The following is a 25,936-nucleotide window of genomic DNA, read 5'->3' as shown; positions in this document are numbered from 1 at the left end:
GGAGTTGCATGATCAGGCTATGAAGGGGTTGTGCATAATTCACAGAAGTGTCTCTCTCTGAAGTTGTCACTGGAAAGAGCCTCTGAGCCTGACCAGAATGAGGTATTTCAAGAGGGGGTTCAGAGCTGGAGGAAGCAAAACCTCTCTCCTAGACCATGGCTAGAAAAGTTATCCCTCTCCTTTGTTTCAAAGGCCCATTCTACTCATTTGGTGGCCCAAATGAGCCTGTTCTGAAACCACTTCCCTCCCAAGGGAGATCCGATCTGTACAAGCGTTATGTACTCCATAGAACAGGGCACAAGCCTTGTGCTTCTCTCCCCTCATCCCTTGTGTGCGAGTCAAGACCAGTTTCAAGGGTGGGGAGGTTTATTGGCAAGTTCATCTCATGAGTCAGGCTGTTAACAACAACAAAAAAGTATGTTCCCGTCGCTGTGAGTCATTCTGCTGGTCTTGTCTGAAAAACAAGAACAGCGCAGTAGCCACTGCTGAAGTTTTCAAGCATCTCTTTGACATGTCTCATACTCTTTTATAACAGTTGCTTCATTTATACTTGGAGATGCCAAGTTACAAGCAGCACAGTGTTGAAATTGCCAGCAGATGCAGCAGCCTAGACCAGCACACTGCTGGCATCGGCTTAAGTGTATGCGTCAGATGTCAGAAATCCCTCGTTACCACTATTCCTTGCACAGTGCTGATGACTGACCAGAGCAGGCAAGTCATTAAGAGCTATCTGTTTGAAACTATCCGGATAACTGGAGTTTAGTAATGAAGAAAGTTGATTCCAGCACAGTAACACCATTAGCTTCCTCTATTTATTTCAGTGTAATCAGTACACAGCTTCCAGGTTAAAATTTACATCAGACAAGCTCCCCCAGCTGGAGCAGCAATGCTTTCTGCTGAGGGATTTGAATTATCTTGGCTTGGTTTAAAATAAAGGCTAGTGGAAGAACGTGCGTATTACACTAAGGTCACCGTTACGAGAAGAAGCCCAGTCAGGTATTTGTTAAAAATATAACTGGAGGTACTCTAATACTCCTAACTCAAATATAGAGTATATATAACTGACATGCTCCTTTTGCATAAATATATTACAGTCCAGATAAGAGAATGCATAAGGAACAAGATGCAAGAAGAGGCTGAGGTGAACATGTCAAGCGTTCAGAGAAAGAGGTTAAGAGATTTTCACATGAAAAAGCAAAGAGAAAATAGGGTTTGGCTTGAAGGTACTTATGATATTCAACAGATAACTGTGTCCTTACAGGAAATAATAACCAATGCCTATTTTAATACACTGCCAGGAAAAGACAGTCTCTGACTTTGAAATCCTTGCTCTGAGATAGTTTCTATTATTCCAAAGCAAGTGGCTGTTAAACCCCAGCAAGACTCCCACAGGAAAGAATTCCATGCATCAAACCCTGCCACATCTGCTGCTGAGGCAGAGTTGTTAATGCACAGAGTACTGGAGCCTAAGGGTGCAACAGTACCCTCATAACAGCAATTTGAGTATGAAAACAGTGCTTCGGGGGAGGCAACAGGCGGAGTCTTACCCCCAGAAGGTGTCCTCGCATCAGAAAGAGGGCACAGGTACAGCTAGTCTGATCGGCATCTTGTAATAATAATTCATGAGGTAAGGTCAGGACAGAAAAGCTTAAAGATGAAGAGTTTTACAACTTGAAGTAGACAGGAAATACATGAAGTTATACAAAAATAAAAATATTTCAGGTTGTAGTCAGAATATGCAATCACTGGATACAGCAGGTATAACCAGCAAACACCCCGCTACTAATATACAGCGGTACTTACAGTGCATAACGACTGCACCATAAAACAAAGTATTTTAATAAGTTCCGCTACAAAATACTGCAGGTATTCCTTCTCTCAGAACACAGTTCAAGGGTAGCAGATTGTATTCCAGATATCCTCTGTGGGTTTTTTGTTAATATAGTTTACACATTTTGAATTTCAAGTCACTCTTCATTTTTCCCCAGAGGAAGAAAGGGGAGAAAATACAATAAGGTCAGTGAATGCTTCAGCTGCCACAAACTTCTGGGCTTTGCTCTTGACTGGAGTGAAGGGAAGCTCAGCATCCAGCATTGGCTGTGGGAGAAATCAGAGAGCAAAGTAAGTGTCTGAGGAGCAATTACCTGCTCTGCAAAACAGCACTGCAATGACACATGGAATCAGCTAATGGCAAATTTCCCTGTCTCTAATGACATCTATCTAAACACCAGCCCAGCCGTAATTACTGTCAGGCAACTCCTGATGTATGTGAGGTGCCTGCCTGCTCGAGAGGCCACTTAAACATCACAGGACAAAAACTAGCAGGAAATGCTGCTGACAAGGGAACAGGAGAAGCATGCAATTCTCTTGCCTCTCAGTACTGCGGACACATCGCAGCTTTGGAATAAGCAAAGCACAGGTCCGTCAGGCAGATCTGAAACCTGCAGTGATTCAGTAGATGTACTAAGTATACTAAAATGTGCTTGCTATATACCATACTGTTTCAAAGCAACAGCCACGGTTCAAAATCACGTGCCGCTGTAAGTACCGTGACTTTCCTACGAGAAATTTTGCAAGCTTATTTCCAGACATAAAATAAGAAGTGAATATGTGGTCCATTTAAAGCAGTAACCCATATTTTAAAGAGGACTTTTCACATGAGACCAAGGAAACTGTACACCCAAATTCTTTTAACAATTTGAAAGTTTTTGCACACCTGCTTTTCCCTGTTGAATCTTACTTCCAGCTCTAAAAGATAAAGCTGTAAGAAAAAAAGGGATGGGACAGACCTGGAAAACTCCAAGAACAAAGTGGAAGGAAAAGCCCAGGCTGATCATTACATTAGTAAATAACTACACGGAAATCCACAAGAAATATAATTTAAAGGATCAATCTGATAAGAATCAGACATTCTTCTGTTACAAATGTCTTGATTCACCCTACACTCATCATGTGCAATAAGGAGTAACAGTGTGAGCCCGAGCAGGGAGACAGGAATTATGGCTTGTGTTTAGAGTAAGTTATATGAACTGGCTCGATAACATCTTAGAGTTTAATTTACTTTGTGCAGTTACTGATTCTGTAGGAAAGGTTAACAGTACTGCAACATGCAGATTGTCTTAGTCAAACAAACCTGAAGGTCAACTTACCATATCAAAAGGATTTCTGTCAATGGATGCCAAATCACTACATGAAACATCTGAAAAATAAGAATATTTCATTTTTTTTAAAGTTAGTCTGATGTTGCCAAAGCTGCCAAAACAGTATTGTTTTCTGCATTTACTGAAAAAAAGCCCACCCTAAACTGCCTGTATTTATTTCTACTTTGAGCCTTTTACATTAGCTTTCTCCTTCACATATCACATGGAAACTATACAGAAAAATCTGAGGGGCACTGTTTGCTCATGTGCAACGCATGTGTAAGTCATGCTAGCTAAAGGAGGTTTTGCTAACAGCATACATAAATTAACCAAGCTACAATGACAGTGATTTCAAAGAGTAATATTTAGACTACCATAAAACTTTCGAATAATCATAAGGCTCCAGCAATACCACACAAACTATACTGAGCAGCTTTAAGATATGCACCTGTCTGATGTATTTTTGGTTCTCCAGAATGAGCAAAGTTAGTCTCTGTGCAGGTCTCCTTCTCCGGACTGCACATGACAATATCTTGTCCTTGTTCTGCAGCAGATAGTTCCATCTCTTCCATGCCATCCATTACTTTTAATTCACTGCCAGAATTTTCCAGCACCTGAAAAAGAGGAATTTTAACTCTTCCTTGCCCTCTGAGAGGCTAAGATGTCTGCAGTACCTAGCTTTGCTTCCCAGAGAGCCAAAAGGAAAACATCAGTGAAATCAGATGGACACGAGGCAGCACCTATGGCACTAAGAAGCTTTCTTATTTTCTGTTTTGTCTGCAATAAAAGGAAGTTTGTCAGCTTTTGATGCAGAAAGCACAAAGGTGAAGAGACAGCCAGAACATTCAAGGGATGCGAGTTTACAGAAACCAGCATGTCCCTGTTACGTCAAACCAAGTCCATACATCTAATCTGCAAGTTTTATAGACCATTCCAGAGAGACAGGGTTTTAACCCCAGACACTATACAAAGGACAGAAAGGACAAGGCTTGCAGCTTAACACTGTGATCCATTTCACATTAAGTATTTCCCAAACACCCTTGTAAGCCTGATAATCTCTTAGAGAGTATAAAGGAAGTTCTTCCGCTTGAAAGAAGATTTTGAACTTAAAGTGCCAAAAACATTCTGAGGATGTTCTCTAATGAGACTTTACCTCAAGAAAAACCTATCAGCAATACTGAAAGTTAAAGATTATCACAGTTTTCCCCAGAGAGCAACATCACCAACAAGCAATTTCTCATTTGACAGGGAAAGGATGAAGTAAAAGGCATAAGAACAAACTAGTAACCAAGATTATTAGTATTTTTTTATTACATACACGGGGAGGTGGGGGGAGGAAATGACTGCCACAGTCATGCACAGATCCAAGCACTAACAAATAAAATTAAGATACTCCATTTCCAATGAAAGGTACTAAAGGATGACAAACTGCAAAGCACTGGCTTTCACTGAGTAGCACAGTATCATCTAAACTACGAAGGCTGCATTCCTGGTTTTTTACGGCTACTCAAACAGGCATGTCACCAAGTCCTCAGACATTTCAGGGCATGGATTTCTGAACTCTGATACCTGATACCTAGTAACACCGCTTTTGCTATACCTTTAAACAGTGTAACAGCCCAATGCTCTGCTATGGCAGCAGGAGGACCCAGACAGCTAAATACTACTGTTACCTTTAGTCATGGTCCCGAAATGCAAAAGCAATTAAAAAAATTCACACCAGAAAACAGGTAGTGGACTTCAAAGCAACATTGCTTGTCCAAGCAACAAGTGTCATCATACAGCAGCCAACAAGAGATAGCTCTTTGCTAGACAAGGTCCCCAAACTGCAGCAGTCCCTATCTATGTCCATACTGAGAAGGAAAAAGCACCAGCCTGAGGAATACAGAAGATACATAAATGAGGAATTGATCAGAAATTCAAGCATCTGGGGCTAATAAGAACTTTTTTTTCCCCCTAATAATAATAAAATATTTAATGCACAGAAATGAACTAAGCATGGCTTACCTTAGTTTCCTCTCCTGTGCCAGCAACAGGACTGTGTTCTTCTGCAACTACAGAAATGCTGAAAGAGAAACCAAAATGTTTTCATTCTTCTCAATCACCTTCAATCAGCTTTTGACTTACCCAACTGATCTTACAATCTGTTCTGCAATTACACTTGCTAGTTTGGCACTGGTCAGCTATATCAAATTTTCTGGGCAAAAAATAAACTTCTACCCCAGCAGCAAAATTACATTTGGGCAAAGCTCTTAATATTTGCTTGAGGGAAGGAAAAGACACAAGGACTTTGCAACCTTTATCACTGTCAAATTGAAAGGTAACATTTACTTGGTATTAATATTAATTCTTTCAGTTAAAACTATAAAATTATTTGTACAAAGTTAATTAAAAGCTGCCTTAACACATATACCTTTGTTCAAGAAAACCACCAGGAAGTTTTTCCAGTGGGGGAGTTTTTCCAGTGGGAAATTGGTGCATTTTCAAATTTTGTGCTGGGTGGAAGCCTTCGAGCACTGGTGGTGTTTGTTTTGCAGTTGTGTCCTCAGGGTTACAAAGAACAGAAGGAATGCTCTGAAGCAAAGCTCTACTGGATGATCTTGGAGTTGCCCGTTTTTCAGAAGTCCGCTGGGAATATCTCTGAGGCGTCTTTGAAAGCAAGCCTGAAAAAGCACGTTTAACATTTCATTACTACAGCAGTTTCCAGAAGATGAAGTTAACTGTTTGTTTGGATTCTAGCTAGGAACACTATTGTTTTCTGCTTGCTGAATTGTCTTATACAAATATTATATTGAAATCTTATATATACTGCAAGGAGAAATTGAAAAAAGGTGACAGGAGTAGGTCACTAAGTTACAAAAACTACCTTAACTCCAGCTAAGCAATTTAGTAATGGCTATCCCTTTACAAAGAACCCGAAATAATGAGACTTGCTGTTCTTATCAAAAAGTCCATCTGGCGAAAGCTGTCATTAATTTCCATCTTTTACATTAGATAATTTTAATAGAATTTAAGACACAGATTCAGAACTGATTCTTAGAACAGATTCTCTGCTAGAGCTTGCTTAAACCCAGTGTGGCTCAAAGCTTTTCAGAAGGTCTCCTCTACTAACAAGAGGCATATGAAAAAAATTGCTAGTCTTGTGATGAGGAAAGAGATCGACACAAAAAAAATAAACTGTGAAATTGAAAGTCAGCTTATGAACTAGAAATGGGAGAGAAGCAGAATGGTTCCCAAAGAGTCAAGGATTACTGAAAACACTGGCTTCACATAGATTGCAATAAGATAGATACTGAAAATAAAGTTGTATTTTGAGCTCAAAAAACCCTATTAAACAGCTTTTATAGCAGACCGGAATTATGTTACAATCTTGTTGAACGTGAATACAGATTACAGGTATACTGTATTTGCAGCTTTGAAGACAGCACTGCAAGAGATTTAGTTCAAAAAAATCCCTATTCCTGTCTTACAAATAGAGGACATTAGCCTGCATTGACTTTGATGAACCTGTTCATCAGCTAAGTCTGGGAACACTTGGATTAAAATTTGATTGTTAAACACACGCTGAAAAAAAACATGAACCGGCTGCTTTTACCTCTCTCTAAGCAGAGATTTCCTGTTGCCATAATCACTCAAATCAGTACATTCATGTAGAACAGTTTACTTTGGATCTCTGACGTAATTAACCACTAGTTGAAATATTTATTGTGTCCAGTACTGGAGTTGTATCCAGTATAAAAAGCATAATTCCTCTCCCCAATGAGACTGGTTAAACTCTCTTCAGTACTTGCAGGTCACAGAAATCATGATTAAGCTTCACCCACCTGGAAAGGTTTTCACAGGGCTTTCAATTCTGAAAAATCCCGCTTCAAAAACCACTTTTTCTACTTCTGGTAGCTTCTCCTGATGTGTACAATCACCAGCTCCGTCATGCTTCATTTTATCCCTCATAGCTGCTTTTATAGCAGCAAGCCGGTTTCGGGCAGCAGTTCTTCCAGCCGCTCCCAGCTTTGGTTTAGACACTCCATTTGGAATAGTCTTTTTCTGAAATTGTAAGAAGGTCTAGGTCACATCTGGAAGCTTCAGATAGAAGCAATTGCACATGAACATCTACGCAGCTGCTGGCCACACAGAGACAGCAACAGGCATGCTGGAGACAAGGTCTCCGTTCATCTCCAGAATCTCTTGGACTGCCATTCAGCTATTAAGGTTAGTTTGTGATGACAATATTAAGGATTCTGCATACTAAGTCTGCAGTTCAGAAATACTCAGTACGGTTTTTTTTCTAACAAAGCCAGTTAACATGTTTTAAAACAGTGGGATACAGGGACTCCTAGTGGCAGGGAGATAAAGTCACTGCAGGACAGACACCAGTCAACCAGCGAAGTCTCTCCTGGCATTCAATTTTTCGAAGTTTTGTGTCTTGTACCATCTGTAGGGTTCTGACATTCACAGGCAGCTCACACAGACTACATTCCTTCCAGTTTCCTGTGCCTGGAGTTTCTAATCGACCTTCATTATCGTTCTTATGATTAGTTGAGCAGTCTCAAGGAACTGGATGGAGTTTAGGCAATGTGAATATGACCTGATATTCAGTCATTAGAAGCAATTATATATTCCAAACCAAAGAATAGATAAAATAGGTTACATTAAAGCTTATTTTGCAATCAGAAATAACTTATTTTAGATGGTGTCAGAACTCTTTGTGCTTAGAGAATTAGTAGTATAATGCTACCCATGGTATTGTATTAATGGGACACCATTATAATTTAGCACTCATTACTCAAAACTGGCAGTCACTGCCAAATTCCTCTGTGGTTTCCTTTTCAGTTAAGTCAGTGCCAACACCAGTGGCCCAGAGAAAGTGTTCTACATCTGAAGGGTGAATTTCTATTCTAAATTTAACAGACTTGCCTTACTAGCAAAGAGTCCAATGACTCCAAAAGGGTCATTGTTAATTCTTAGTTCTAACCTTCCTAGCCAAAAGAGGCAACTATCATTACAAACACCAACTACTACAAGTGCACTTGGGAGATGCAAGGGAGAAGGGTGCACCTGGAGAGGAATTTCACTGCATTTTCAAACATTAACATCTAAAGAAGCCAGATGAGTAGGGCTTTAGAAGGAACTTCCATTTAAGAAGAGTATTCACTACTGCAGTAGCAGCTTACTAGTTATTTTAGATATCTCACCACACTGTTGCATCTTGATGCCTTAGGAGACAAGCTTTAGGGGCTATTCATACCTTGACAATTGCTTTACTTGGGACATCAAGTGGTTGCCACTCATTGTCTTGAAGCTTCTTCAGATTATCAAATTTTTTATTCATGTCTTCTATCTATTGGAAATCCCAGAAAAGTCCAGGTTTAATTTGCAAGACTTCTCAGATTCACAATAGAACAGTGTTTTCATAAAATCAGGTTACAAATTTAAGCATAGTTATGCATTTAAATACTTTTGCTTTAAATACAGAAGCAAATCAAACCACCAACTGATATTAAGTATTAAATATTCTCATACAGTTGACATGAAGGTTACGCTAACATACACAAGCTTCAGATTAGATGACAAGACTGGTGTAATTTCCAAAGTTTAAAGGTTAGTAGGGGAAGTATAGAATAATTCAGTAAGATCTAACATCTTAAATGAAGGAGCTGGTTTACAACCTGTTCCTGTGCTGAACTTAAGCACTTCAACAACGGTGACATTTAAGGAATGCAAAAGAACACACTGCATTAATCGTTTTTATACCAAACAAGCATTAGTCTTCCATTATGTAAGAAACACGTCATGCAAGCTTGTTCGCTTCTTTGAGCTGCTAGCCTGAACAGCTTCCTGATGCAGTTTGTGCTTGTTCGTGACATCCTGTGACTAGAGACAAACTAGCTCTGCAGCATTACCTCCTCCCTGACTGATAATGCAACAGCCTTGTTCTCCTTAGGCTTTGTAATGGAGACACGTGCCTCATTTGCTAGTAAGGCCACACAAGGCTTATATACAGCAGACTGGCCACTGAAGTGACAAGTCCTTTACATCCTCCCTGAAACCCACAGGACACAAACAAACAAAAAAAAAATGCAAAAAGAGAGAGAGTTAGTAATTCTGTTACTCCAAGTTTATCTAAGGGAAAGGTGGGTATGCTCAGGAGAAATTTGAGCTGCTCCCAAATACATCGTAAGCACAGGTAAACCCTCTTATTCAAGTTACAGGTTCTAGCAAAGTTCCCCTCAAATATCTCTGACGTATAAGCAGGTCGCACCCTTACGCCTTCTGGAGGGAATTAAAGACCTACAACTAGGACCTTAAGAATAAATCTGTATTTGCATTTGATTTAACTAGTTACAAGTTCCTTTGTAGAATGCTCCTTTATAAATACTGTCAAGAGCTATTTTGATATTTTAGAATATTATATTTCATTCTGAAACCAATGGAAGCATCAAAAGACAAATAGAGATGAAGGTTTTCTACCATCTAAGCTCACCCCTAAATAAGGTTATTGTAGTTTCTGCATTATTCTCACACTGAAGCATGGAACCCCTAACTTTTCGGGTGAGCTCCAGGAATTTTGCAAAAGCTCCTAGCTTTTGGTCCAGGTAGACATTGTGACTGTATCCTCACTCCAAACCAGAATAAGACTTGGCTACATGCCTCCATTCTAGAGAAAAACAAGATAGGCCACAAGAAGACAACAGATGAACAGGTCCATGAATTATAAATCATAGTATACCAGCTGATACTATTCACCATCAGAAAGTGTTAAATAAGGATCTGCGGTTTTTTACATTAAAAAATCAGACTCTCAATATTCAAAAAACAAAGGAATAGTTTCAATCCATTGCTCATAAACAACCCCATCAACTTTATTCTAGTAGGTTAACATGCAAGTACATACCTGAAAATTAACCATGTCCCAAAATCCATCTAAGTCTGTACACGTTGTTTCTTTTTCACCCCGTTTAAATTCACAGTTATCCACCAGTCCTTCAAACTGTTTAAACCTTTCTGCTATGAGCAGTCTTGTCTGACCAACTGTGGTGCGAATAAGATCTTTAGCTGATAGCAACAAGAAAACAATAAAGAAAGTACATCTTAGAATAATCCATCATTTCACAATTGATATTAAATAAGTCTTTGAAGAGTCTGGAATTTGTTTCTTGCTTCAAATAATTTCACCTATTGCAGACTTGCAACACAATTCAGATGGAGCATACCTATCCATTGAACTGCTCTAAACTTACTTCTTTCAAAAAAATGTTACTATCTCTGTAAGTCTTTAAGCTAAGCATTGACAAGTCATCTTCATTTTCCCAGATGACACTTATTCTACACTAAAATCTAATTTTATTTTAAAAAATCAGCTTGGCTAAAGTTCACACATTTAAATATACTTAAAACCGCCAACAGAAAACCTATTTCGATATGCACTTTGTTCACTTTAGTGTCAAGCATTACCATGTCAAGTACTACACATAAGCTTTAGTATTAGGCGATAAAGCATGCCTTTGTGTCTTGAGGCAGATACAACTCTAAACTTTATCTAATACAACTTTTACTAAGTGCTGTAGACAGTGCTATTTTGCAAATATATTCAGATACACATACTTCCCTCTGTCCCCTTCAGTTACCATAACACCCCTTCTAATGCCTATTACAGTTTAGTCTTACCATCCTCTGGAATGTCCAGCTCAAATTTTCCATCCCACTGGAGGCACTGAGACATCAGCCTCTCTGTCTCAGATCGAAGAACATTTCTAAAAATAAAGGGATATTGGAAAAAATCAAGTTTTGGAGAATTTTCTAACTGCTGTCACTACTTGTGACTGTTCATGGCTACTATCCTTTTGCTTTCAGATAAGCTACACTGCCTTTGAGCAGAAGCCATTAGACTGTTTTAGTTTGCTGACTAGCTGAGATGCAATTTCTTTTGTACTGCTTTCAAGCTTGTTTTCTTTCGGACAAGGTGTTAGTCTCCAGAATTTTATATTCTTTACTTGCACTACTGTCCTGGTTTCAGCTGAGATCGAGTTAATTTTCTTTATAGTGGCTGGTATGGGGCTATGTTTTGGATTTGTGCTGAAAACAGTGTTGATAATACAGGGATGTTTTAGTTGTTGCTGCACTGGTCAAGGACTTTTCAGCTTCCCATGCTCTGCCAGGTGCAGAAGAAGTTGGGAGGGGGCACAGCCAGGATAGTTGATCCAAACTGGCCAAAGGGCTATTCCATACCGTATGATGTCATGCTCAGTATATAAAGCTGAGGAAGAAGGAAGGGGGGGACATTCAGAGTGGTGGCATTTGTCTTCCCAAGTCACCGTTAGGCGTGATGGAGCCCTGCTTTCCTGGAGATGGCTGAACACCTGCCTGCCCATGGGAAGGAGTGAAGGAATTCCTTGTTTTGCTTTGCTTGCGTGCGTGGCTTTTGCTTTCCCTATTAAACTGTCTTTATCTCAACCCACAAGTTTTCTCACTTCTACCCTTCTGATTCTCTCCCCCATTCCACCGGGGGGGAGAGTGAGGAATGTGTGCCTACTCAGGTTATTGCTGACAGGCACCAACCACCGTAAGCTAATCTTTACAAGATGTCTTGTTACACATGTTAAGGACCTCAGAACAGACAACAGGGAACTGAAACAAATGAACACAAACCTGAAATAGGGCACGTCATGCTCTTGCTCTCTTATATCATCTGACTTGGTTTCAAGTGGTGTTATATCTGTAGAGACAGGAATTGTTTCATTTGATCTCCAAATGGAAGTTTTCTCATCTGATTCACTTGCTGAAAAATATGAAAGGCATTTGCTCAGAATGTGGTGAAAAATAAAAACATTAGAACAATAAATGAAACATGAACTTCATACCTTTTTCTCCTTTCAAACTTGTAGTGATTTGCTGTTCTTGAATGCCTTTACCAGCAGGTGAAATTTGACTTTTTAAATTAGGCTCTTGTGCCTTAATTTCACTGGATTTTTCAACTATATTACTGGAAAAAAAAACAAAAAATTACATTTAGAGTTAAGACACAGTAGAAACTGACATCAAATATGGCCAGATAGCCTACCAAATGGGGCATTTTTGGGTATCTTACATTCAACACCAGAGAATGCGAGCAATTCCTATTAAAATTAATAAATCTGTGCATAGATATATATGGCACAAGTCCCTGATATATGGAGCTGCTTTACTTTAAAGCACAGACAAGATTATACATTATATAGCTTTCTTTGCTGTTGTATTAAGCCCACATTTGATTAAGCAACAATAGCAGCCATGATGATCAGGTGTTTCAACAACACAACAGTTTGCTACCCAGGGAATCTCTCTATAGAAAGCTGATGTTTTCTGTAGCATCACAGAGAGGTTCACTTGCATTTTAGGCCATTAGAAGAAAAGATCTTACACTGGAGATTTCGAAAAATCCCAGAAGGCATCAAGTGTCAAAAATGCATTTGCCCTAGAAGGAGTCATGGGTGTAACTTTGTAGGTCGCTAATCCATTTAATGGCTGAAACACAAAGTTTTGAGGTGCAAAAGAGCGTGTTCTGGATCTCCCTGGAGTAGAATTGTTTTTATTTTCCCTTGAGGTCTGTTCCTGTTGAAGTTCTACTGACACTGAATGTTTAGAATCAGCTGCAGAATCTTTCATCGCTGGATCCAGTTGAGCATTTTTATCCACTTCATATTTAGAAGGAATTACCTATAACAGCACAAATAGAGAAAGCAAACACAACATTATCAAATCAATAAAATGTTTATTATAGGCATGGGCTGAATTAGAACATGACTGTCTGAAAAGCCATCAGGAAGGCAACAGTTTCAGATAAGTCACTTTCTACAATAGCATACGTGTACAGAAGTCATGATTTACCAATAAGCCCAACTGGTTTTGACACCTGCGAATCATTCTAGCAACAGCGATTGCTACACTACAAGGAACACAGAGATCCACTGAAGGACTTAAAGTAGCAGAACACCTTGCCTACCAAAACAGTAATTGAAATTAGCAAACGCTTGCTCCCACTGCTAGAAAAAAAAAATGCTTTAAGGTGATAAGCTCCTCAAGAACAGAATTACTGTCTCCAAATCCAACTAGGCCTGTTGAATAATCACAGTTTATACACATACTCTAATTCAAAGACTGAAGAACAAGCTAAAATAAGCTGATAGCTGAGGAATGCAGCCCAAGACAAGTGCAGATAGGACCACAGAATGTCATTAAAAGAGGAAGAAAAGTTAATCAATAAGTTGAATCCACATTCCTATGAGATGAGTGACCAGATAGTTACACAGAACGCATTTCTGAGATACCTATATTGAGATATTGTTAGCTCGAACCAGCCAAAAGAGCTTAGATTGTTTTTCGAGAAAATATGCATCTTCAGTCCACTGTAAGTCTTGTAATACTTTAGATACCCCTGCTTGGAATGTAAGCCTTGAATTCAACTTTTAACACACTTCTTGTAATGAGATGACTGAGGTTACAGCAAGAGTTTACCAACTGGCAGCACAAAGTAACTCCTGCCTGTGAAGAGGTACTTACCTGAGCAAAGATCTAAGTGCCTCCTACTCAAGACAATACTAGAGCACAGCTGCAGTTATGGAAACAGGAGTGGAGATGGGAGGCGTGAGGGAAACACAAGGTAAGAGGGAATGGTGGAGTGCAAAGAAGGAGAAAAATAATCGATGGTTCTCCCACAGGACTGTCAGTGCAGGAATGCGTACGCAAATTGTTTGGGAACCTGGGCTGGAGGGCTACGATGAATTCACGTATTGCTGTCTCTATGTAGAGGCAGAAGAGTTTTGTTGTAGCAGTGACGTCGAGAACCAAAATGACTGCCTTTAATTATGATATGTCTACCTTGCAGAGAATAACATTTCCAGCTTTATTTTTTCGTGGTTCAAAACCTAAAAACGCATTTATTTCTTAGCTTCTGAAGTCTCATGTTGTTACCCTAGCATGAAAAGGATACATTCAGAGCATGTTTCAAAAAGGAATGAACTGCACAAAATTTACAAATGCTAGATAAAACCGGCAAAGCAGGGCTTTTTTTTTTTTAACTAGTTAAAACATCAGGCATGAGATATGTCATGTAAGAACTTCTTGTCTAATTTAAAACATTGTCCAGATCTTGATCAGTAACCAAGTCATCCATATAAGCAAGCTATATTTGATCTTAATTTTAAAAATATGGCACTATAAATACATACAGCTTCTTCCCAAAATCTAGCTTATTAGTGAACTTCTTATTACTTCTATGCTTGAACAGAAGTACATTTGAGCTACAATTACACTGTTATTGGCTCTTAAATCAGTTTTACTGCTTTTCCATTTCAAATATTAAATGACCTACCTCCGTGATGTCAGGTTTGACTGCTTTCTTCTGCTTTCCCACATTTGCTGTCTTTCTTTGTGACTGGTTACCTAGAATGAGAGCAACTCCCAAAGGTCAAAAAGGCATCCGATTAAGATAATCTTTCACCAAAAGATTGCCATAGAAGTCCAGTGGTTAGAGACAGGGAGAGACTGTTTTGTTTCTTGAGCGAGAGGTGGCTAGAGGGCAGACACTTCATTGCAAAAGTTCATTCAAAAGAAAACCTGGCCTAGGATTTAACAGCCCATTAAGAGATGCATCACCAAGAAAGGAAAACAGATCCATTAAGTCATTAGTCTTTACATGTTGTCATATACTAAAAAATAAAAGCCACCTTATTTCCTCAAAGGCTGAAGAGATAATGTCAAGCCAATTTGAGTTCAGATTTTAAATTTGTATATGGCATAGGATTTCTGTGGGTGAATTGAAACCGATACTAACACAGCTATGCTTTCAGCCTAGGGATTAAATTCTGTCATATATAAAACAAGGAACACTGCAAAACATTCTAGAGAATATCCTGAGAACAAGAATATATACTAAAAATTTCCCCTTCAGTAACCATCATGTTCCCCTATTCTAGTAAACAGACAAACATGGACAAAGATAAATTCCTGACCTGAAGAACACAGGCTTTCATCTCGTCCAGAGGTATCTGTTCCTGATCAGACTTAATCCTATGTTCTTAAACAGTGATACACCAAACTGCCAAATCTTTACCACTTCTGGTTTTGTTCTTTCAGTTTATAATTACCATATGGATATTGATGCTCCACACTGATGGATTTTATGGGAAACTGTCCAATGTTGGTTTCAACATCTTGATTTAAATATTGCAATAGAGTTCCAGATGAGAGTCTAAGTGATATAGTATTTAGTCCCTTTCTTACATGACAATTTGGCATGATTTACATACAGTCTATCTATTCAAAGGAGATAGTTACACAGCAGAATGCAGTGTGCCAAGACAGTTCAGAACAAGCTGATACGCACAACAGAGTGCCTGAGAGATGAGCAAGATCCTAAAGACAACAGAGCTGTCTTAGTATATCATTTGACAATGAGTCTAACAGCAGCATATAAACATACATATGGTTTTTCCCGTGCTCGCTTATCCAGTACTAGATGGTATCTCTTCACAGCATGCTATTTCAAATACTTACACATCAGGCTTGAGCTACACAAGCAGGACTATATTCACTGCCTCGCTTACCAGTAGTAGCAGCAGTAGGTGTTGTTTTCAGCATCTGCCTAGCCGCAGAGGAGGCTGCTCTGGTGATTCTTACATTTGAGGCTGTCTGGACCGCAGTCTGCAACACTGTAAGAAATGTTAATTCCAGAGATTTCAAAGCTTAATAAGAAGCTGCATTCAAGTAATATAATTGAGAGTTTGTTTTGTAGAAATCAGAAAAGTGCACTAGCAATTATTAGTTGCATTAATTTGCCAGACTCAGCAGGGGTTTCTTTGTCAGGTCAGCGCAAGCAGTGCTAAACACGGACAGCACAGCTGAGCCTCGGCACCAAGGCAATGCTCTGAAGGATCTTGAGTGAAGATGGTTTTGTGGTACAGTAGTACCTCCAGGACCATCAAGGTACCAGTGTGCTAGATGCCATGTACAAAGCATAAGGAACCCTTCTCAATGTTCCCTGCAATCAGAGTCAACATCATCCCCATTTTACAGATGAAGCTTTCTAGAGTAATAACTTCCCATGGTTTTTTGCACAGCTGGAAGCTTAAGCAAGCCATCTGTGTAACAAAGCGATGCCCTGCTTGTTATATGAAAGTATTCTAAGGTCTGAATTTAATGTAATCTAACAAAGTATTCTTAAGAGGAATTGCCGCTGAAATATTTTATAAAATATGACAAGTTCATGCACTGTATTACCCATCTTAATCATTTTCATCTTTGTATTTTAGTACTGTTTCTAATATCCTTCAAAAATTATAGCATTCTCCTGCACAGAAAAATTTAACAGGAGCTCTTTATACCTTCCCTCTCTACATCTGCCTGAAATCTAGTAGCCCCACTTGGCTATAGTTAATGCTATTCAAGTTTTTAATGTCAAGCTGCAATTCTGTGGAAGCTAGAATGACAAGTTGGGAAAAAAAACCCTAGATAAATAACTATAACATTTAATTTATCCAAACATTCACTTCACTAACATTTTTCTACTAGTGTTTAAATACATATAATGCATATTCTTGATTCAGCAAAAAAGGAATAATCAAGTCTAGTGGACAACAATTTTTCAAAAATTAAATGTTATATCAAACACTGATAATAGATCTTTTCAGTATTCACCAAAGGCACTACTGAAATTTATTTAAATAAAGGTCTGCTGCTTGCTGATTTAATTAAAATTAGCGATGCAAAAGTCATTTCACTCTGAATTACTGAATATCTTGCATTAACATCAATATTCCACATGACTTAACCGTATCTATCTAAGGCATGGACATCACTGTGCTATCAGGAAGAATTTCTAATCAAAAGCATTCTACTCCCTTAAAGGTGGCATGGGTTGGTTTTTGTTGTTGTTTTCTTAAGAAATTTACATAATTGTCACATAGAAAGTGACAGATACAGAAGGGGCTGTTGTAAAATATGAAAACATGAGATTGTACTTGTCATTTACTGAAGAAGACAATCACACATTTACTCAGTTACACTAGCGTGCACCGGAAGTTTGGGCTCCTAACATTATACACTAATGCGCTTTACCAGTAGGCTTATCCTGTTCCAAACCTTTTTCAATGCTGATTTACACAAGCAGTTTCATTGAGAGACCACAGACAACAGCGTGTCTGCTGAATAGACAGAAGAAAGATTCACTGAAAATATTTACAGCTCATACAATCAGCTTTTTTTCAGGCTACCCACAATACCAAGGAAAATTCATATTTTACTTATGTCAGCTATTCTTCATCTTTCCAGGTGTAGTCACTTGCTCTTCTGCAATAGCAGCAGCTACTACATGTGATTTTTCTTAGAGACAAACAGAAAGCTAAGGCAGCTAGCAGTCATGCAGTTCTGCCTACTGACCTTTTCCTTCTCCCTCTCCTAGGGTGAATAATCAATAACCAGGATGGCATTAAGTATCCCGCATTCCATTTCCCCCAGCCTACAGAGGCAACAAGTACATGCAATACCTAGAGCCACACACTTGATAATCTGCCAGCTGCTGCCCTTGTCATAGTTGGTAGGAATGGTCATCGTAAGAACTTGTTTCCTACACCCAAAAACATACTAGGGATCTCTCTCGAAGATGTTCCTTGCCCTCCGTCCCACAATGTCAGAACTATTGAGTCAGAAAAATAAAACAGCAGTGTCCTTTCAGATTCAGATGTAGGAATCACTCTACTTTCATACCTTTCTCTTTTTCAGTCACTTTGTCTGTACTCATCTGTTTACGTCCTGCTTGTGTAGGGCGCACACTGTGCCCATTGGCACAGACCTACAAGAGAAGATTGTTTTTTGTGAAGTATCAGATTTCCAGAAATGAAGTAGCCTAATTTCTGTCATCTATGCTAGGTGCCAGTAAAACAAATGGTCAAGTAATTTGGCACAAAGGGCTTTAAAAAGTAAAGAGAAATTAAGGATGTCTAAAATAGCTCATTTTAAACATGTGTTGACATGCATTATACAAAAATCAAGAATTTGCCAGAAAAATAATGAAGAAAAATATTTAAGAAACAGTTTCAGTTTACTATCAAACTAGGTGCCAGTTACTAGTGCACCTTAGTACATATTAGGTGCTTTAAAAAACAGTTTTCAGACAAAAATAAAATCAATATTAAACTCAGTCGTCCCTTTGTAAAGTTATGACTGGAAATCCTTCAAATGCATTAAAGTTTTGTAAGGCAAGATTGCTAGGTTCAAATTATAGCTTCTTTTACAGATTACTCTAGTGAAATTCCTCAAAACCCCCTACTTTTTTAATACAAGTAATAGCAGAAGGGACTACCAAGATTCACAGTAAAAATATGTCCACATTGAAGTGATTTTGACTTTGAATGTTGTTCTGAGCAGTAAAGATTAATCATGGGTGGTACCTACAGTAATTGCATCTCAACAAAATACATCTCCATTTATAAGGCTTTGAGGAAAAACGAGATAGAAATTTGCACAAATGCTATATACCAACTTTGACTTTTAGCCAGTGGTTTTACCCATTTATAATACTGAGTACAGTATGGAAAATGCAAGGCAAAAAACCTCCTGCTGATAAAATTCCTCAACAAAATAAAACAGACAGGTCCATGTCCGGCATGTTGAAAAAAACTAAATTTAGCAATGCTGGTCTTGCATACATTAATGTGAGATGAAACATTTTACAATTTTGTAAAACTTAAATATCATTTCAACTTTATGAAATTAAGATGCCAAATTAGCAAAATAAATATTATTTCAACAGTTATGCCCACCAGTTCTTTCACTGTATAGGCTCCAAGAAGTCAAACTAATATCACAGTTGGGCTAACTCAATCCCTCATCTTTAAACAGGCAGATAAATAAGGTGGCATGCAATTTAATATGCAAGAATACTTTCAAGTTCAACATTAAAAACAAGTGTTATTTCCTACTGTAACAAGTTTTTAAGAATGCAGTCAATTTGCTGGGCTGCCTGCAACTTTTTGCTGCTAGAATGTGATCTAGGAGAAGAATGAACTGACTTCTGATAATCTGCATTCATGACAGACTTTCAGCGTTCAAGAGAGATTCACTGGTTCTCCAAGCCAAAGCATGTAACTTCAGCCGCACTACTACCTCTACTCTTACTTGCAGTCCTTGCCAACTACAATATTTTGTATTGAAAGAGGGATCCGGAAGATCAGTACACTTTTCTGTGTTTTACTGACCTAATCAAACTCTCTCTAGTTCAGTTCAGCACAATGCAGTGTATCAGCTTGCTGAAAGCTTTTCTGACCTAATTTGTCTTTCTCACCCAGAAAACCTCCTCAGAGACAGCAGTCAACGCATAAGCGTACAACTCTGAGTTATGGTCTGAAGAATAATGGCATCCTTTTCTCTAAATGTATTTGCTGAAACGTATATAAAAACAAACCGTAGAGTGCTTAGATGCAGTTGGTATCACAGTTTTTTCTTCTTGGTTCTTGGCCTTTGATCGAGTAATCCTCCCGGAGAAAGCAGGAGCGGCCTGGAAAGATCCCCAAGGAAACAAGAGTTAACATACTCCTTTTCCCTCCGTCACTGTTAGAGTGGGCAAGAAGCCTAAGTGTGAAAAGCAACACACCTGTGCAAAATGAGGTCAAGTGTGTAATTTGAAAAACTTTCCAAGTCAAGCAGACTAAATAGGAACAAGTTACCAATTCCAGTTTTTGAACTGAGAACAGAGTCATAAATACAAAAACCAACATACCACTAGTACTATTTCTAGCTTTGTTTAAAAAAAAAAAAAGAGCCAAATTACTCCCTTACTTGTTCCTTATTGTAAAATAAATATTTCTAACATTTTTACAAAAGAAACTGCTTATTTGGCATAACATACACATAATTTTGTATACAAATAGAAATTTTAATCTAGTATACTACATATACTTCATTTAGTTATTTAATATTACTCTTATTACCTTCTCTCTTGGTTTCACTATCACTGGATCTTCAGGTACAAGTGAAAGAAATCCAGGCGCAGTTGGTCTATATAACCCAACTTTAAACACACCCTTTTTTGCTTTCTCTCTCTGCTCTCTCAGTTTTCGAAGTTCCTTTTCTTCTTTATAGCGCTGGAGCATTTCCTTGCGTTCATTAATCCTCTTGGTGGCTGCATTTGTAGATTGTTCTGAAGCAAAGATGGAAGACAGGCATGTTATAAAAGCTTTGAAAATATTTTTCAGCCAACAATAAGCAAGCCAGAAATTTCAAAAAACTTTTCCAAGATAGAAGAGGAACATACTAAGTCAAAGAGCAGAAGACTGGCTGGAATCTGTGCTTGCAAGCTTCAATTAAAGTCTTATAATGCAAATACATGTGATTTATTAGCTTGCTAAAAGCTTCAATTTTCTTAATTGTTTTAAGCCTTCCTACTAAAAGAGTATTCAATGGTAAATTGCAACTTGCAAATACACCTCCCCAAATCTGCACCTGAGCGATACTGTAAACTCATACCCATTTTATAGCGTACAGGCTGTTCCTGCAAGGTTACTGATATTAAAAGTAACACTAACTACTTATTTAGTTTATTTGTATCAGTTTCTCTATTCAAACACTTGTAATGTCATTGAAAGCTGAGGTTTAGGCCACCTTTAGGTATCAAAGTCTGCCTCAAGCTGAGAATAAATGAGGCAGAATAAAACCTTAAGATGATGTGAAACTTGAATTACATGTCTATCTGAAAAATTAGTATCTACTTAAAGTTAAAATTTATTGAAGATAATCAAGATAGAAATTTCTTAAATTTCGTATTTGACATGATCACGTAGGGATTGCACTCCTTCTGCCAATAATCTTCTGCTATCAAAATACTGAAGGTGAAAATATTTCTAAAGAAATCTGTTAACATTTTTAAAGATCAACTTAATTCCCTAGGCCATAAGAATGCAGAAGAGTCAGGGAGGCCAAATTCAGCATATATGCAGGCCCTATTTTCTGGGAGGACAGAGAAGTCATCAAAACCTAGCAATTTTTAAAATAAAATTATACCATGCATTTACCCATTTATAATAATATATACCCAATTATAATATACATATATACATATAATATAATATATAATATACCCATTTCTAAGCATACTTTAAGCACATGACAGACACCAATTATATGTTAGATGAGATTTTAGATCAGGGTTTTTTCACTTCTTGAACAACAAAGCAATCATTAAGAGACTTCCCATGGAATATTAATAGCAAAATGCATTCTTCCTTTAGCTGCTACAGACGAGTCAGAGCAAAGCCTCATTCATACCACCAGAGCAGTGAGGAGATAAAGCTGTATTAAGACTTGATTTTCTTAACAGTTCGAAGAACTGGTAGTAGTCCATTATTTTTTAAATCTTAAACCTTTTCTTCAAATTAAAACATTGACCACAATTAGGCTCCTGTGATAATATTACTAAATCTACTTAAAGACATTTTTAACAATTTTAAAAAAGCTTTATATCAAGTCTTTACTTACTCTGTTTTACACTGCTGTTCTCTTGAGAGCACATTTCACTTGTCTCATTTATTTGAGAAATTCCTCTCTCTTTTGAGCGCTGAACATTGACATCTGCCAGTCCAAACTGTCTGCCCTTTTCAAACAACTTGTGCCTGTTCTCCTTTTGAAGCATTGATTTTCTGCGAGCAACTTTTGTTCTGAGGGTTTCTGTACTCAAATCTTTTTTGTATCGACTGGCAAACTGGGAGGTAGCAGCCATCTTGATGACCCTAGACAAAAATCATCATGATTAGGAAAAAAGCTGTCATGTTTTGTTTTGCCCTTCTCATTAAGAGTTTACATGTTCCAAACAAAGCAAGCCCTAGGTTCTTTGTTTCTGTATGTGTACCAGAGAAAAAGCAAATGACAATTTCAGCAATGAGTCTTCATTATTTCTCTTTATTTTATGCATTCAAGGGGCTAGTTTGTTTGTGATCAACAAGTCTGACAGAATTAGTAGGGGACGCTGTGTCACTGCCAGGGATTGTCTTGCTGGTCTGTTTTCAACACAGATGGTTTTCATGTTAAGGAGACAAGCAAGTAAATGACAAGGTTGTAGGACAATACTTGGAAGCAACATTGCCACTGAGCATTGAGATTATACCCTATCTGATGGCAAGGCATTTTTGTCATGCATTGGGAGTACTTGGCACCATTTCCCAATCGAGTTTCCAGGAAGCAACTGCAATACAATAGCATTTATTTCAAGCAGGATTTCTCTCTCAAGCAGGATTACTCCCTACTTTTTTTAACCTGAGGAAGACTTGATGTGAACATCAGTTGGTCCGTATATGTTGCGCTAACAGCAATGGTAAAAGCTCCATCCCCTGCATCCTGCTGAAGCCTGTCTTATCGAGGGTTTTCATGCTTTCTTCCTGGAGAGAGGGTCAGGATTAGTTCTTGCAATTGGCCTTACTCTGACTGCCACCTCCACCAGGGTCTTTTAGAATTCTCATCTTCCATTACTCACAGAAAACAGCTTTACAGTAAGGAGGGTGATAGAGCTAAACTAAAGAGCCAACAATTACTCATTGACCAGTAAATTGGTCACTTACTGAGGTTCTTAATTTCAAGACAGCAAGTTTTGATCAAGCTCAAGGAATCATCAGTGAACTGGACTGAAAAGATCAGCCTTGACTATGGGTGTACAGGATTTCTTAAAGTCAATCCCCTCCTCCTCCATTTGCTACCGAAAGCCAAAAACAACACCAGCAGCCTAACTGAAAAACCCAAATGTCAGAAGAGAGTACCAAAATAAACAGAAAGAGTACAGAAATAAATAAGAAAGTACTCTTAAAATGTATACACTTATGGAAAAAGCAAGCAAGGAGAGAATCTGAGCTGTCGTAAAAAGGAATACAGACAAAGTCTGTTCAGATACCATCACTGCTAGCAGCGGCAGCTCCTTGTGCCCCACTTCATGGCAGCATTCATGGAGCGAGTAACTTGTATAGCACCAACAGTACCTGCACAACCATCTGGAAGCGCTTGGAATAGATACTGGAGATAACATATGAGTCAGAAATCTAAATGGGTATATTTTGCTTCTTTTTTTCCAATACATTCAGTGCTGCAGGAGAGCAAAATGGTCAGTGGAAGTGTAAATGAGCAAATGGGAATAAAGAGCTAAACTCAGCTTAAAGCACTCAAATCAAAGACTGGATCTCTTCCATGTAATCCTGGAAGAGCTGGTGCATGTCAGTGCCACCTGATTTGTGAATATCTTACATTTCATCCTGCATCTTACATTCCAACTTTCAGAAATTGATTAAAGATGCCAGTTAGTTAATAATCATTGCAAATGATCAGACTAACTCTACTGTAGTTCATAGGTCATATTTGCCTTGCTTTACATGTAAGTGATTAAGGAAGATTAGTTCATGAGCATCTCCAATCCATCTCCATCTTTGGACTGATCTTGTTAGTAATTCCCATAGAAAACCATGCAGAAAACAGTTAGTGGTAATACATCCCTACTATCTACCTCCTAGAAGAAGCAGGCTTTTTGAGCCCAGTGGAAGAAAATAATCTCTAAAAGCAGCAGCTAGCATCAAGTCTCTACACTCCTCCTCTGTGGACTTGCAGGACAAATTCCCTGTGTCTGGGTCTCCTTAAACGTGCTCTTTAAGTACAGTCACAGCCCCTTCAGAGTGCACACACAATTTTTAATTTACCTCGATGGAAGGTAACATAACCTATATCTGCAGACTATATGTTGTTACCTATCAGGCAAGCTTACAGAAAGCTGCATTTGCCTTAAACACTGATAAATATTTAACACATTTAAAAGATTTTTATGCTCTACCTTCTACTTTGAACAGTATTTTCCTAGTTACTGTAGTATAAGTCCACTTAAGGCCTTCTCCCATGAATAAGCCTCAAGAGCAAGTGATCTACCTTTCAATAAGTAATCCTGCAGCAGAATTCATCTGAAACTTGAAGAAGGCAGATATCACGTAAGCAGAGACAGAGAGAGGGCTTCCCAAAAAGGTATGATTAACTCATATCCCAGGTCAGCAAAAGCAATGCAACAGATTACCCACGATCTCTTTGGGCTCATTAAAAATGTATGGCATGCTCAATGTCCTAAACATCTCCTTAGGACAAATAAATACCTGTCTCCTTTTCTTTCCAGGTTATGGTTTCTGAGTAGTACCTTGCCCAAACAGGAGTCTAGAAGATTAATTGGAATTTAAATTGGCATAAATTCAAGTACAGACTAGTAGCAGGAAAGGGATAAAGGGCTTAAACGAAAGAAAAGACTTGGGACTGGCTAGCATATTCTACCAAGATTAAAGTTGAAAAATCAGAGGATTGATTTTTCTAAAAAAAAAACAGTGAGGGAAAATAACCACTTTTGACCAGCAAGGCCACAAGAACCATAGGAGTAATACGGATGTGAAAAACATTTCAGTGCACAGTTCGCATTTTTAGCCCGAATAGCGACGAAGCAGAACGGGAACTGCAAACATCGCTATTTTTAGAGCAGGAACCCGGCAAGTGTCGGTACTGAATAAGGCCCAGACTCAATGGTTTCGAGACGGGGCCCCGGGGACGGCGATAAGCGGAACACCATCTTCCAGTCCCCTGCTTCCCATCGCGGCTCCGAAGGGCCGCCGGCGGCTCGGCCCCTCAGTCCCTCTCCGCCCCCGCCTCACCGTGCTTTCAGGCCAGCTCGGAGAGGAGGCACCGCTGCCAGGCCGCCGGGACAAGGCCCCGCCTCAGGGCCCGCTCCCGCTCCCGCCGCCGCCCCCAAGCCCCCCTCACCCCGGGCGCCGGCGGCCCCGCCGTACCTGCGCCGACCCCCGCCGCCGCGATCTCCTCAACCTCCACAACGCCGCCCGCCTCGGCTCACTTTCAAATCTCACCCGGCAACGCTCATTGGCCAGTCCCGGCCCACCCGCAAGCTCTCATTGGCCCGCTCACGGCCGACCGTTGATGGGCAGAGCCGAAATCCCGGAGCAGGCTGTTTATTGGTCATCCGTGATCGCCACGCTTGATACTCATTGGCTGCACTGAGCATTTCCCCCCCCCCCCTCGCACTTGCCGCTCATTGGTCGGCGGCGTGCGGGGGCGAGGCCTTTCCCTGGCGTCCCGCCCGCCGTGGGGGCGCCGCTCTAAGATGGCGGAGGGGTTACCTGCCCGAGGGGGGAGTAGTGCAGGCCGCAGCCTCGGGCTGCCGTGCCCTCACGCCCCACAGGGATTTTGGGGTAGGATGAGGGGCCCGCAGGCCTCGCACCGCCCTCCCAGCGTCCCGGCAGGCGTGTGTCTGTACCTCAGTGACCTCGCTGTGCCGCCTCCTGAGGTAACTGAAGCCGGGTTTACACAGGCTTTAAAGGGCTTGGGGTTGTGCCGAGGTTTGCTGCCTCTATATTCCCTCCTGTATTTGCATCGTATCGACCCTGTGGTTTGCTGGGGTGGGTTGTGTTTAACGCGATTCTCATCTGCAAGACGGTTTGTTCTGCGTGTGTGTATAAATTATAATCTGCGAAATTAAAATGCAAAAATACTAATGAAGAAACCAGCCACTTGGTGGCACTGCAAAAATGTAGACGGCATTTGAAAAAAGCCAAACAGGAAACTGCTGAGCAGCAGGCGTGATGGTAAACGGCGGAGGACAACCATACCTTTCCAACAGCCTGAAAACGCAGGACTTCCATACGGCATTCCAGTAAAATGTCAGTAAATTTTTATATAAATGCGATTACAGTGGATGAAGACAGCAAGAAGGGGATTAAAGACCATTCAGTCAGAGCACAGAGCTGTTCCCC

At 39.5% G+C, this 25,936-nt stretch overlaps 1 protein-coding gene across 3 annotated transcripts; it reads right to left on the bottom strand.

Annotated features, from left to right (window-relative positions):
• Positions 1-793: 793 nt before the first annotated feature.
• DLGAP5 (DLG associated protein 5) lies at positions 794-25,076 on the bottom strand. 3 transcript variants are annotated; one of them, XM_072865365.1, is made up of 20 exons: positions 24,959-25,013; positions 24,281-24,338; positions 21,645-21,895; positions 20,102-20,310; positions 19,576-19,668; positions 17,880-17,964; positions 15,722-15,826; positions 14,488-14,558; positions 12,538-12,833; positions 11,999-12,120; positions 11,787-11,916; positions 10,806-10,891; positions 10,033-10,193; positions 8,386-8,478; positions 6,965-7,184; positions 5,554-5,803; positions 5,148-5,205; positions 3,589-3,754; positions 3,150-3,199; positions 794-2,097 (listed from the first exon to the last, which is right to left on the bottom strand). In XM_072865365.1, exons 3-20 carry the CDS (start codon positions 21,883-21,885, stop codon positions 1,975-1,977), a joined length of 2,559 nt encoding a protein of 852 aa, XP_072721466.1. In that variant the 5' UTR covers positions 21,886-21,895; positions 24,281-24,338; positions 24,959-25,013; the 3' UTR covers positions 794-1,974. The 3 variants fall into 3 exon arrangements, with proteins under 3 accessions (XP_072721466.1, XP_072721465.1, XP_072721470.1); XM_072865364.1 differs by lacking the exon at positions 24,281-24,338 and having other exon boundaries at positions 24,959-25,076; XM_072865369.1 differs by lacking the exon at positions 24,281-24,338 and having other exon boundaries at positions 11,787-11,853; positions 24,959-25,076.
• Between the last annotated feature and the right edge of the window lie 860 nt (positions 25,077-25,936).

Source organism: Ciconia boyciana, chromosome 6 (genome assembly GCF_034638445.1).
Source record: "Ciconia boyciana chromosome 6, ASM3463844v1, whole genome shotgun sequence".
Taxonomy (NCBI): domain Eukaryota; kingdom Metazoa; phylum Chordata; class Aves; order Ciconiiformes; family Ciconiidae; genus Ciconia; species Ciconia boyciana.
The sequence above is the reverse complement of the archived record's forward strand: the minus strand, read 5'-3'. Positions and strand labels throughout refer to the sequence as shown.